The sequence below is a fragment of the Lissotriton helveticus genome, chromosome 1_2 (genome assembly GCF_964261635.1).
Source record: "Lissotriton helveticus chromosome 1_2, aLisHel1.1, whole genome shotgun sequence".
Classification (NCBI taxonomy): Eukaryota; Metazoa; Chordata; class Amphibia; order Caudata; family Salamandridae; genus Lissotriton; species Lissotriton helveticus.
The window spans coordinates 106,211,188-106,226,437 of NC_136058.1; the positions used below are offsets into that span (position 1 = coordinate 106,211,188).

At 51.1% G+C, this 15,250-nt stretch overlaps 1 protein-coding gene across 8 annotated transcripts in view; it reads right to left on the reverse strand.

The window, feature by feature from the left end:
* PATJ (PATJ crumbs cell polarity complex component) overlaps positions 1-15,250 on the reverse strand; it is a 1,530,963-nt gene that overhangs the window by 1,447,717 nt on the left and 67,996 nt on the right. For all 8 annotated transcript variants that reach the window (XM_078669616.1, XM_078669595.1, XM_078669605.1 and 5 more), the window contains exon 5: positions 1,831-1,970. In XM_078669616.1, the coding sequence (XP_078525742.1) occupies positions 1,831-1,970 (140 nt within the window). The remainder of the gene's footprint in view (positions 1-1,830; positions 1,971-15,250) is intronic.

Here is a 15,250-nt window from a genome sequence, read left to right on the forward strand (position 1 = left end):
TTCCGGTCAACCGGTGCACCGGAAGCGGGCCTGGACCAGGTGCCCAAAAGGACATCCGTCAGGGCCTCATTAAACGGCAGCAGAGGCTCCTGGGGGCATGACTGCGGTTTAAACACTTCGGTCAGAATGTTCGGCTTGACCTTCGCGACAGGGAGCTCAAGGCTCAAGGCCTTGGCAGCCCTCATCAGGACCACCGAATAGGCAGCACCTGCCTCAGACGCCACAGGGGTCGGGGAGACAAACCCAGGGTTGGGCGACTCGTCCAGACCACTGGCATCACCCAGATCACCTACCCAGTCCACATCATACTGGCAGGCACGGGATAAAGGGTCCTCAGACCCCTCCCAACCCTCTCCATACTCGTCCTCATCGCCGTATTCTGGATCGACGATATAGACCTCGGGGTCAATGGGCCCCATCGGCGCCGGATCCGGCGTCGGACGACGCCGGTCCGACTCCGCGTCAGGAGTCAGAGGGGGAATGGGGGTGGCGCCGCGTGGCGTCGGCGCCGGGGACCCGACGCCGGCCGGAACCGACGGCGGAGTCGCCGCACCGCGCGGAGGCGGTACCACGGGTTGGCCCAAAGGAACCGACGCCGGAGAGGCCGGTAGACCAGCCGGCGACGAACCTGAGGGGCCCAGCGGCGCCGAGGCCGGAGCCACCGGCGGCGTCGAGGCAGGAGCACCCGAACCGCTCGGGCCCCCAGACGGGACCGACGGGCCCGCAGGCGCCGTAGGCCCCGCCGGAGGAGACCTCGCCCTCATAGCGATGAGGAAGGCCTCAATCTCCTCACGCGACGCGCCTTCCCCAGGGACCGACAGGTATGGGGCAGACGGCGTCGGCACCCCACGCGGGGCCGCGGGGGTGGGGCCACCCGAGCCCCCGGCCGCATCACGCGGGCGTCGGGGGGAGTCGGGGATACGATGACGACGCCCCGACTTCTTACGCTTACCTGACGAACCAGAGGAATGGTGGCGACTCCCGGAGCGCTCATGGCGGCTCCGCGATCGTTCCTTCGACCGCTCCCTCGACCTCCGACCGGACCGGGACCGCTCTCGACGCGGGGCCGACACACGGAGCTCGAGAAGCTTGCGGGACCGCTCCCGCCTAGCTTTACCAGTCAAGGCCCGACAGTCGACGCAGGACTCCACGTCGTGGTCCGCGCCCAGACACCGGAGGCAGAGTCGATGGTGGTCGGTGACCGACATCAGGCGGTCGCACTCGTCGCAACCCTTGAAACCGGGCATCCTACCGGCACCGTAGAAGATTAAGTAGTTAACAATAAACTTGGTCAAAAGACCGGAGTACTGCTCTTCGGATCTGCGCTAACTGGCGCGGAAAAAAGAAGAACTGACGTCAGCGCGCGGAGGCGGCGTCTATATACTCCAGCGACGTCATCACGGCGCACGACGCCGACGACGCGGAGCCGCAGGGGACGCCTGCAGACGACGCCTACCGACGCGCAGGGGTACTGCTACGCAAAAGTTTCCGGATCCAGACTGACGCCTGGGGATATTCTAAGGTAAGGAATCTAATACTAACCTGTTTCTTTCAGATATCACTTCTGCTACTACAGCCATTTTGGTGAATTGAGGTAATCGACGAGTGTTCGCAAATGCGTTACAGGCTAGAGGTAGAATAAAGTATCAGACAGTGTGCAAAAATACAGACCTACGAAAAGTTAATGCGTTGTTAGAAGACCCAAAAATTATGAACATGTGTAAACAATGTTTGTATACATTCCTTAATAATATACAGACCCCCTTAATACTGCTTAAGGGAAGCACCCTGAATAGAACTTTTTGTCAAGAAATATTACATGGATTTCACCTGTCTGCAATGCTTCCTGGTTGCACCTCTTTGATAAAGATGCCACCTTCTCCGAAATTCGGATTCCTCATGGCAACCACGCTAAACCCGAGGCCGCCGACTGAAGGCTTTTTTATCTCGATGTGTTCAATCTGCCTCCCCTAATGAAAAAAAGCGTAATATTGATTCGGTTAGTTTGTTAGGATTCGGACAGCATACTCAGTATTATTAAAATACATCAACAGGGGCCAAGATTTATTTCCTGTTTGATGGAACAAACTCAGCACTTTGAAACTAAAATTAATTCTGTGGCGAATCTCACTTCATTACTTTCAGTGTAGCAGAGTCCAGCACACACAGCCAGCTCAGAGTACTGCAACCCCAGGGAATCCAAGAACGATTTTCACACTTCATTCTCAAACTAAATAAGTTAGGAGTTCCATGTCTGGATGAAAACAGTGAACGCTTTTGTTTAGCAAAATATAGCTGCACTTTCTGAAATCAAAGCACAGATATAAACAGATCTAATAAACAAGAGTTCCAGCAATACAAATTCAAAATAGAGCCCAGCAAAATCTTTCTTATGCCGCCGTGTTTTCACATAATTTCCAGTGTGTCGCATTATGAGAACTTCCCCAACTTCTCCCATTACGCCATGACACACAATTTCAAATCCATGGAGTAAAAATTATATCGCAGAAGCACAGGAACAACATGAACAAACAGAGCAGAGCATAAGTAGCTGTTGAACGAAGCACTTGGATTTTGTGTTCTTTCTAGAATGATATTCGTCCTAGTGTGAGGTATTGCGCACTACAATATATTGCTATATGGCAGATTTGCATTTGCGTTAATTTTTCATGTAATTATGCAAACATAAATTACACAAATAATTTCACATAGCTTTAATGCAAAATGAGTCATCGACATATGAGAACTAGGAATGTTGTTTTCAATAGACGTTCTAAATCATTCAAACCAATATTTTCCATATTACTAAAGCCCTTATAACATATAGCGCAGGTAAATTGATGTGGTAATGCCGCATTCAGAATTAACAATATTGCAGGGCTTGGTTATTGCCCTGCGAGGTATTACCGCACCGTAATAGGCTTTTTCCTATGGAATAGGGATTTACCATGGGAATTGATATTAGTTAACACATGTCCACATATCAGTTCTACGTTCTTCACACTTTTCCCAAGATTTACACTGCCAGTTTCCTACTGAAGAAATGTGTTTGGAGGAAATATTAGCAGTCTGGACTTTTCCACATGACTCTTAAATCCGATTCCAGCACAAATGTGATTTTTAGGTCTCGTGACCTATCAATGCGCATGCGCATTGAGAGAAGCGAGACTATAGGGCTTTAAACAAAGTTTACCTAACTGTGGCGATTTGGTGCTGTGCCCGTGGCTTTTAGGTCAATGCGCAAGCGCATTGACCTAAAATGCGCGTGCACATCACCAAATCGCCGTCTGTTCCCTCAGCCGCACTCCTCCCACACCTTTGAAGTGAAGCTTAGCTTCACTTCAAAGGCCCCGGCTGCTTCACACCCTCATGCCGCTCCCCCCGCTCCGCCCCCTCCCCTGCCCGCCGTGTGCATTTCTCTCCCCCCCTCCCCACAGCAATGCCCTCCGTCTTGTTTCCTTTCTTGTTTTTCTTTCAGGTGAGATATCTTTTCCATCATTTGCGATAATACAGTTCTCATATGCATTTTTTAATTATTAGCAGCATATACACAGGCGCCCCTTCGGCGCTTTTGCTCTCAACCCTACTATCCTGTCAGCCGCATCTCTATAAGTTACTCGAAGCATGGCCTGACATGTGCACAGCTTATTCCGGCACCACCATCCTGCCAGACGCTTCTGCTTTGTTCGCCCACCGCATGGCCCTATTTGTGCACATTTTACTTTTGTGCATACCCTTACCCGCAGCCTCTCCTTCCCCACTTCTGCCTTTTCGGGTCTCGCGCTCACCGCAGACCCCTTCACATGGCTCACACCCACCTTTTTTTCAGGTTACCATGCCATTCCCCACCTATCCCCCAGTCATTTCCGGGTAGGACGCGTGCACCCAGTGGACTCTCGGCCATGGCCCGCTTATTCTGCCAGCCGCTTCTGCTTTGGTCGCCCACCGCATGGCCCCATTTGTGCACATTCACTTTCGTGCACACCCTTACCCGCAGCCTCTCCTTCCCGACTTCTGCCTTTTCGGGTCTCACACTCACCGCAGACCCCTTCACATGGCTCACACCCACATTTTTTTCAGGTTACCATGCCAGGTTACCTCACTCACCCTCAACCCCTCACCCTCACTCACCCTCAACCCCTCACCCTCACTCACCCTCAACCCCTCACCCTCACTCACCCTCACTCACCCTCACCCTCACTCACACTCACCCTCACCCTCACTCACACTCACCCTCACTCACCCTCACTCACACTCACCCTCACTCACACTCACCCTCACTCACCCTCACCCTCACTCAACCCCTCACCCTCACTCACCCTCACTCACCCTCAACCCCTCACCCTCACTCACCCTCACCCACCCTCAACCCCTCACCCTCACTCACCCTCAACCCCTCACCCTCAACCCCTCACTCACCCTCACTCTCACTCACCCTCAACCCCTCACCCTCACTCACCCTCAACCCCTCACCCTCACTCACCCTCAACCTCAACCTCACTCACCCTCACTCACCCTCACTCTCACTCACCCTCAACCCCTCACCCTCAACCCCTCACCCTCACTCACCCTCAACCCCTCACCCTCACTCACCCTCAACCCCTCACCCTCACTCACCTTCAACCCCTCACCCTCAACCCCTCACCCTCACTCACCCTCACCCTCATTCACCCTCACCCTCATTCACCCTCACCCTCACTCACCCTCACCCTCACTCACCCTCACCCTCACTCACCCTCACTCACCCTCAACCCCTCACCCTCACTCACCCTCACCCTCACTCACCCTCAACCCCTCACCCTCACTCACCCTCAACCCCTCACCCTCACTCACCCTCACCCTCACTCAACCCCTCACCCTCACTCACCCTCAACCCCTCACCCTCACTCACCCTCAACCCCTCACCCTCACTCACCCTCAACCCCTCACCCTCACTAACCCTCAACCCCTCACCCTCACTCACCCTCAACCCCTCACCCTCAACCCCTCACTCACCCTCACTCTCACTCACCCTCACTCACCCTCAACCCCTCACCCTCACCCACCCTCAACCCCTCACCCTCACTCACCCTCAACCCCTCACCCTCACCCACCCTCAACCCCTCACCCTCACTCACCCTCACTCACCCTCACCCACCCTCAACCCCTCACCCTCACCCTCACTCACCCTCACCCTCACTCACCCCCTCACCCTCACCCTCCCTCAACCCCTCACCCTCACTCACCCTCACTCACCCTCACTCACCCTCACCCTCACCCTCACTCACCCTCACCCTCACTCACCCTCACTCACCCTCACTCACACTCACCCTCAACCCCTCACCCTCACTCACCCTCAACCCCTCACCCTCACTCACCCTCACCCTCACTCACCCTCACTCACCCTCAACCCCTCACTCACCCTCAACCCCTCACCCTCACCCTCACTCACCCTCAACCCCTCACCCTCACTCACCCTCAACCCCTCACTCACCCTCACTCACCCTCACTCACCCTCACTCACCCTCACCCTCAACCCCTCACCCTCACTCAACCTCAACCTCACTCACCCTCACTCACCCTCACTCTCACTCACCCTCAACCCCTCACCCTCAACCCCTCACCCTCACCCTCACTCACCCTCAACCCCTCAACCTCACTCACCCTCACCCTCACTCACCCTCAACCCCTCACCCTCACTCACCCTCAACCCCTCACCCTCAACCCCTCACCCTCACTCACCCTCACCCTCATTCACCCTCACCCTCACTCACCCTCACCCTCACTCACCCTCACCCTCACTCACCCTCACCCTCACTCACCCTCACCCTCACTCACCCTCACTCACCCTCAACCCCTCACCCTCACTCACCCTCACCCTCACCCTCACTCACCCTCACCCTCACCCTCAACCCCTCACCCTCACTCACCCTCACTCAACCCCTCACCCTCACTCACCCTCAACCCCTCACCCTCACTCACCCTCAACCCCTCACTCACCCTCACTCTCTCACCCTTTCTCACCCTCAACCCCTCACCCTCAACCCCTCACCCTCACTCACCCTCAACCCCTCACTCACCCTCACTCTCACTCACCCTCACTCACCCTCAACCCCTCACCCTCACCCACCCTCAACCCCTCACCCACACTCAACCTCACTCACCCTCACCCACCCTCAACCCCTCACCCTCACTCACCCTCACTCACCCCCTCACCCTCACCCTCCCTCAACCCCTCACCCTCACTCACCCTCAACCCCTCACCCTCACTCACCCTCACTCACCCTCACCCTCACTCACCCTCACTCACCCTCACCCTCACTCACCCTCACCCTCACTCACCCTCACTCACACTCACCCTCAACCCCTCACCCTCACCCTCACTCACCCCCTCACCCACCCTCAACCCCTCACCCTCACTCACCCTCACCCTCACTCACCCTCAACCCCTCACTCACCCTCAACCCCTCACCCTCACCCACCCTCACCCTCACTCACCCTCAACCCCTCACCCTCACTCACCCTCAACCCCTCACTCACCCTCACTCACCCTCACCCTCACTCACCCTCACCCACCCTCACCCTCAACCCCTCACCCTCACTCACCCTCACTCACCCTCACCCTCACTCACCCTCACCCACCCTCACCCTCAACCCCTCACCCTCACTCACCCTCAACCCCTCACCCTCACTCACCCTCAACCCCTCACTCACCCTCACCCACCCTCAACCCCTCACCCTCACTCACCCTCAACCCCTCACCCTCACTCACCCTCACAACACATATTGTGTTACAATAGGTGTCACATTTGCGAAAGATAAAACTATTGGCATTGTAAATAACAAAGCTATTAATTTCGCTATTTTCAAAACAAGCACATAAATAAAAAATGTGTCCTTTACAATACCAATAGCTCAAACTTTCCTAATGCGAGACCTATTGCATTGCTGTGCTTCTCTCCCCTGCTGCACTCTCCTGCTCTCTAGAGATGTGGCCTAACGACCAGAGCTGCCATCTAAGTGACGTAAATACAAAACATGTTGCATTCCAAATGCTATAGGTGTCACATTCGCGAAAGTTATAACTATTGGCATTGTAAATGACAAAGCCATCAATTTAGCAATTTTAAAAACCAACAAATAAATAAAATATGTCATTTACAAGACCAATAACTCCAACTTTTCTAATGTGAGACCTATTGCATTTCCAATGCTTGTTCACTTGAGTAGGAATTACATCTGAAAACATAATGGCAGTATTCATAATGTAGGAAACTGGTTGAGGGGTGATGAAACACTTCTCAAGCAGCAACCGCAATTCCTGCCAGGGTGAAACACCAGCAACCCCAAATTAACCTGTGTTCAACCCTCTGGCAGCTTGGCACAAAAAAAGTCAGGCTTAACTTCGAGGTAATTAATGTGTAAAGTATTTATGCAGAAAACACAAAGAGCAATACAGTAAAAAAAAAAAACACTAAAAATCCCGCACTAATTTAGAAAAATAGAGTAAATATAATACATTATTTGACACCAAACCCACAAAAATCCAATCAGTAGAACCGGAGATGTGCAATTTCTAAGGTAAAAAATAAAGTTTAAAAGCATCAAGGGCCAACTAGGGTTAACGGGTCGCACCGGACCGGGATAAAGTACACAAGTTCAGACATACAGTGATGGAAGGCGAGCTGGATAGAGGGACCAAGTTAGGCCTGCTGAAGAAAGAAGCTTTAGTCCTGATGGCAGAACATAGACGATGCCGCTCACAGCGGCGTTTCCAAGGAGCTGCGGGGCTGTGATGCGAGGTTCTGCGCCGAGGCTGTGTCGTGCAGCAGCAGTTTTGAGGAGCGGACAGGCGATGTGTCACATTCTACAGGTTCTAATAGGGCCACAGCTGGCATTGACCCCCGGCATTGACACCGGGCATTGACCTAGAAGTCTCATATGAAGTTTTTCAAGAGATAACAGGTTTTTCAGGGGAATTTCTCCCCATTTGTTTGTTTTTGGGAATATTGGCTTGGATTAGTGTTTTAGGGGTTTTTGGTGCTCGGGATGGGATTTATGCTCATGAAGTGGGGGGCCATAGGGGGCGGTGAACATCGAGGGAGACAGGCCAACGACTATGGGCAGACAATTGAAAGAACAAGAACCCATCTAAAAAACACCTTTTTAAAACTTCTTTTTATTAAACCAGTGTCAGCATTTCAAAACCGTTACAAATGCATTTTTTGAGGTACATGTTTCCCCAATGATTACACAATCTGCGACTCATAAACATGTTATAGTAGTCATGATACCATCCCAGCCCCTCCCATTAACTATTCAGTACTCCTTGTACCCCCGATAGTCTACCCACAGCTGCCAAATTTTCTCCCATTTCTTGGGGCCCCTACCACATTGCGTTTGGTGACCATTGCTGCCACTTGTAAACATATTTTTGAATATTTGGGCCAGTTTTGTTCCCCAGAGACACACAATATATGTCACCTCGCATCCAGGGGTTACTTCTTGTTCTAGCACTTCCGACATTACCCGAATCACCTTCTTCCAGTAAGCTTGTATAATCTGACAGCCCCAAAGGATATTTAAAAAACGTTCCCCTCTGAGTGCAGCCCCTCTGACATGCCTCCATGGAAATCCGCCCTATCTTAAACATTAGTGTGCTGGTGTAATATGACCGGTGCGGTATCCTCAGCTGGATCAACCTAAATCGTGCCTGTATTGCCACCTCTCTAGGACTCTGTGCTGCCTCTGCCCAGTCATCATCCTCTAGGAATCCCACCTCGGATTCCCACGCCTCTCGCAATTTTATTAGTAAGTCTGGCGAGTTTTTTTTTTTTTTTTATGTGTATAGGACAGTGCCTTCTCAGGAATAGGGTTCAGCAACAACCGGTCTTCAAATGGGCTGTATTCGGGAACCTGGTCCCCGTCTTTAAGGTGCCTGCTCAACGTGTGTTTCATTTGCAAATATTGACAGTACTCCGTGGGTACCAATTGAAAGTCCTCCAGTAGTTCTTCAAACGTCATCAGTGCCTGTCACCGCCTCGCATCACCTAATCGTGTAATGTCTATTAGTTTCCACTTAGAGAAGCCCTGTAGACGACCCACCTCCCTGAGTGTCACGCTGGTACACAAAGGCGTCTGGTCCATCAGACGCATCTAAGTAACACTTGATGGTAATCACTACACTCAAATGGAACATTAAGGGGCTCAAATCTCCAGCAAAGCGCCAAACGTTATGGGAATGTCTCCTAGATGCCAGATATGATGTATTAGCGCTTCAGGAACTCACTTGAAAAGAACACACCTTTTGGCACAGAGCAAATCCAGCCATATACGCGTCTTGGTCCCCCAGCAAGCACAATGCCATGGCACTTCTCTTTCACTCTTCCCAGGGGGTCAAGCCAGAGGGAAACAAGACAGACAAAGAGGGACAGTTCATTATGGTTAAAGGGAAACTCCAGGGGCGTTGGTGCACCTTTGCGTCTATATATGCTCCCAACACCAACCAGGGTCCATTTCTCTCCTCCATATTATCTACGCTGGTAGGGTTTGCTGAGGGAGAGGTCTTCTTGATTGGAGATTTCAATCTCACCTGGGTGGCGGGCCTGGACAGCTCATCCATCCACAGAGCGACCACAGGTTCCTTCACAAACGCACTGAAAAAAAGAAATTGGTGCGCTAGGGCTCTTTGACGCATGGCAGGCGTTCCACCCCAACGGCTACACCTTCTTCTCGCACTCCCAATGTGCTTATTCTAGAATTGACTATGTATTTATTAGCCAGGCCCTAGCACCCGCTCTACAGGCTGCTCCGACCCACTTGATTTCCATCTCTGATCACGCATCAATCTCACTGACCCTCAGATGGGAACAGGGACCCCCGAGATACTCGTTTTTCCCCCATTCATTGATACGAGATAGTAAATTGAGAGATGAACCATAACACACAAATGATCCACGACACACAAATCATAACAATAATTGGGACTCTTTATAAGGCCACAATATGGGGTAAAGGGATCGCACTGATGTCCGCCCTCAACAAAGAACGAACTAAAGACAGACTTGCCCTAGAGACTGAAATCATCCAGGCAGAACAGGCGCATAAGGCACACCCAACACTCCCTTTGCAGAGGAAGGTCACAGCTTTTGAGGCAAGCTCTCAGCTAGCTACGTCAATAGAGCAGAGTTCACACTCTTAAAACTCAAGTACACCTCATACGAACATTGCAATAAAGTGGGAACCAACCTGGCTGAGCAACTACGCAAAAAGATAGAGAAAGAGTACATTGGACCTATAAAACTGGATTCAGGGAGTTTGGTCACGGAGGACAGGGCAAAGGCGCAAGCCTTTGGGACCTTTTACAAAATGCCATATATGGAGAGCCTTTGCAGTGTGACAGACCAGAGTGCAATCTTGGAAGTAGTTTCCCTTCCACAAGTTTCAGCAATCCAAAATGAGCTGTTACAACAACCAATTGATGAAGAGATTCAGAAAAGGGGGTGGTGATGAACAGAGTGTCTGAATTAAGCAGACCACTCTTACCCAGTCCAAAGATAAGGGCTTGATCCATCACCGTTATTTAGCTCACTGCCCCATCCCAGCTCAGAACCTGGCTATATGCAAATTAGTCTGTCCCTGGCCCAGTGCATCATGGGAACAGGGCAGACCAAACTACCAAGCCAATTCTTCACCAGAAAGGAGACAAGCTACCGGGGACCGGTTTCTGGCATTTCAGCCTCGTCGGCCCGGCTTGCTTGAATCCTGATGGAGCAGTGAGCAAGGGACTCATGTCTGAGTATACCCTGCCACACCTATAGTGGCCAAAAACGATTCAGAAAAGGGGGTGGTGATGAACAGAGTGTCTGAATTAAGCAGACCACTCTTACCCAGTCCAAAGATCAGGGCTTGATCCATCACCGCTTTTTAGCTCACTGCCCCATCCCAGCTCAGAACCTGGCTATATGCAAATTAGTCTGTCCCTGGCCCAGTGCATCCTGGGAACAGGGCAGACCAAACTACCAAGCCAATTCTTCACCAGAAAGGAGACAAGCTACCGGGGACCGGTTTCTGGCATTTCAGCCTCGTCGGCCCGGCTTGCTTGAATCCTGATGGAGCAGTGAGCAAGGGACTCATGTCTGAGTATACCCTGCCACACCTATAGTGGCCAAAAACGATTCAGAAAAGGGGGTGTCCCTTGCTCACTGCACCATCAGGATTCAAGCAAGCCGGGCCGAAGACAGCTGTAATGCCAGAAACCGGTCTCCTTTCCAGTGAAAAATTGGCTTGGTAGTTTGGTCTGCCCTGTTCCCATGATGCACTGGACCAGGGACAGACTAATTTGCATATAGCCAGGTTCTGAACTGGGATGGTGCAGTGAGCTAAAAAACGGTGATGGATCAAGCCCTGATCTGTTGACTGGGTAGGAGTGTTCTGATTAATTCAGATACTCTGTCCATCACCACCCCCCTTTTTGAATCGTTTTGGCCACCACTAGTGTGGAAGGGTATGCTCAGATGTGAGTCCCTTGCTCACTGCACCATCAGGATTCAAGCAAGCCGGGCCGAAGACGGCTGTAATGCCAGAAACCGGTCCCCGGAAGCTTGTTTCCTTTCCAGTGAAGAATTGGCTTGGTAGTTTGGTCTGCCCTGTTCCCATGATGCACTGGGCCAGGGACAGACTAATTTGCATATAGCCAGGTTCTGAACTGGGATGGTGCAGTGAGCTAAAAAACGGTGATGGATCAAGCCCTGATCTGTTGACTGGGTAGGAGTGTTCTGATTAATTCAGATACTCTGTCCATCACCACCCCCCTTTTTGAATCGTTTTGGCCACCACTAGTGTGGAAGGGTATGCTCAGATGTGAGTCCCTTGCTCACTGCACCATCAGGATTCAAGCAAGCCGGGCCGAAGACGGCTGTAATGCCAGAAACCGGTCCCCGGAAGCTTGTTTCCTTTCCAGTGAAGAATTGGCTTGGTAGTTTGGTCTGCCCTGTTCCCATGATGCACTGGGCCAGGGACAGACTAATTTGCATATAGCCAGGTTCTGAACTGGGATGGTGCAGTGAGCTAAAAAACGGTGATGGATCAAGCCCTGATCTGTTGACTGGGTAGGAGTGTTCTGATTAATTCAGATACTCTGTCCATCACCACCCCCCTTTTTGAATCGTTTTGGCCACCACTAGTGTGGAAGGGTATGCTCAGATGTGAGTCCCTTGCTCACTGCACCATCAGGATTCAAGCAAGCCGGGCCGAAGACGGCTGTAATGCCAGAAACCGGTCCCCGGAAGATTGTTTCCTTTCCAGTGAAGAATTGGCTTGGTAGTTTGGTCTGCCGTGTTGCCATGATGCACTGGGCCAGGGACAGACTAATTTGCATATAGCCAGGTTCTGAACTGGGATGGTGCAGTGAGCTAAAAAACGGTGATGGATCAAGCCCTGATCTGTTGACTGGGTAGGAGTGTTCTGATTAATTCAGATACTCTGTCCATCACCACCCCCCTTTTTGAATCGTTTTGGCCACCACTAGTGTGGAAGGGTATGCTCAGATGTGAGTCCCTTGCTCACTGCACCATCAGGATTCAAGCAAGCCGGGCCGAAGACGGCTGTAATGCAAGAAACCGGTCCCCGGAAGCTTGTTTCCTTTCCAGTGAAGAATTGGCTTGGTAGTTTGGTCTGCCCTGTTCCCATGATGCACTGGGCCAGGGACAGACTAATTTGCATATAGCCAGGTTCTGAACTGGGATGGTGCAGTGAGCTAAAAAACGGTGATGGATCAAGGCCTTATCTGTTGACTGGGTAGGAGTGTTCTGATTAATTCAGATACTCTGTCCATCACCACCCCCCTTTTTGAGTCGTTTTGGCCACCACTAGTGTGGAAGGGTATGCTCAGATGTGAGTCCCTTGCTCACTGCACCATCAGGATTCAAGCAAGCCGGGCCGAAGACGGCTGTAATGCCAGAAACCGGTCCCCGGAAGCTTGTTTCCTTTCCAGTGAAGAATTGGCTTGGTAGTTTGGTCTGCCCTGTTCCCATGATGCACTGGGCCAGGGACAGACTAATTTGCATATAGCCAGGTTCTGAACTGGGATGGTGCAGTGAGCTAAAAAACGGTGATGGATCAAGCCCTGATCTGTTGACTGGGTAGGAGTGTTCTGATTAATTCAGATACTCTGTCCATCACCACCCCCCTTTTTGAATTGATGAAGAGAAGCGGCTATCAGAGTTCTGAAGCTTCACAAGTCCCCAGGGCTGGGCAGCCTAACGGATCATTTATGCAAAACCTAGGGATCAGAACTTATCCCACATTTAGTCAACCTTTTTTACGCCATGGGAGATTCTGGGCCAGTCACCCCTTCCATGAGCTAGGCATTAATTTCAGTAATCCATAAACAAGGTAAAGACCCACAAAAATGCGGCTCTTATCGGCCAATAGTGTTACTTAACCTAGACGCTAAACTATATACGAAAATATTAGCCACTAGGATGAAAACCATCTTGCCGGAATTGATCCACCCAGACCAATCGTTTCATACCCGGTAGGCGAACTCATGATAATCTCTGCAGATTTATACACTTAATTGAAATAGCGGTCAAGAAGTCGGACCCCTTGGTCCTACTCGCATTAGATGCAGAAAAGGCATTTGACTGAGTGGACTGGCAATTTATAATCTCTATGTTGCATTGCTTTGGCATTAGCCAGAAATTCACCCCTCTGCTTAAAGCTAACTACGCGCAACCTTGTACTCGGGTCCTGATCAACGGCATGTGTTCGGAGATGGTCCCCCTGGAGAGGGGGGCACGCCAAGAGTACCCCCTCTTGCCCTTATTATTTGCTCTTAGCATTGTGCCTTTTGAAGTAAAAGTTTGTGAGAATCCTCAGATTAGGGGCATCCCCTTTGGAGCGGATGATCACAAACTGTCGCTGTTCGCTGACGATGTCTTAAAGACACTGACAGCTCCCAAGACTTCCCTAGTCGCAGTGCAGTCGTAATTACAGGCTTTTGAGCGAGAATCCGTTTTTCGCATTAACCAAAATAAGTCCTCGCTCCTTAACCTAACCGTAAAGCGTGAGGAAATTGAGCACGTGGTGGCAGCTATGACCTTTTGTGAAGCCAAAAAAGACATACACTACATAGGAGTCAGGATCACGGGCCGGACCACAGATCTCTTAAGGGCTAATTTCCTCCCCCTTCTCCGCCGCATTAAGGATGACCTCCCCAGGTGGGCACCAATGTATATCTCCTGGCTGGGACACATATAAGTAATTAAAATGAATGTGTTGCCCAGATTGCTGTACCTCTTTCAAGGTCTCCCAATTGTGCTGGACAGAGCCTTCCTCCCAGCGCTCAGATCCATAGTCACAAACTTTATTTGGCAAGGGAAATGAGCCTGGCTCCCTTACAGGCAACTTCAACTGCTGAAAAACAGAGGGGGGCTGGCTCCCCCCAGTTTTCAACCCCTACTAGCAAGCCTCCCAACTGAGGGTTCTCATAGAATGGTCCGCACAGGAGTCTGATTAACATTCGGCTCCACATGGACCGAGCAATAGTAGGCAGATACATATGGGACTTGCTCTGGAAGCCTAAGGGGGATAGACCACACAAAGTATACCTCAGTACACCCACTAGAACCATGCTATGGGTATGGGATAGAATCCCTACACTATCGGGCTAGACGGCCTTTCCCTCTCCCAACACCCTGATACATTTCAATCCAGTGTTCCCTCCGGCTCTACTGACAGGCCCTTTCGATGCATGGCGACAGGGAGGATGTCTCGCAATCTCTAACTTCATTCATAATTGGGATCTCAGAACAGTCAAAACGATATTTAACTTTACTAAGAGGTGGTATATGGGTTTAGAAGTACACCACATAAACACTGAAGATATTAAAGAAAGAGCGTGGTGACTACACATTACTGACACCCCCATCTAACCTATTCTCCCCCCCCCCAAGTTTCTGGACACAGAGTCCCTTACACTTCTTTTGTACCTTACTATTTGGAGATCAAGCCCCTAAGCTGCAGTGTTATTGGACTGTGTTTTAGGTATTGACTTTGCCTCAAGGGGCAATAGCAGCTTCTAGCCAGCACCAATCATTATTCATACTGTGGTTCAAAGCTACTGGGCCATCATTACTATGCCTGAAGCCTTTTTTGCAACAGGCTGCACACAGTAGACGTACGAGGTTACCCTGTGTAGTGTAAGTGGTTCCGGAAGCTCCTTGTGCTGGTGTCAAAAATAAGGCAACCTAACTCTTCAATGGGGCGC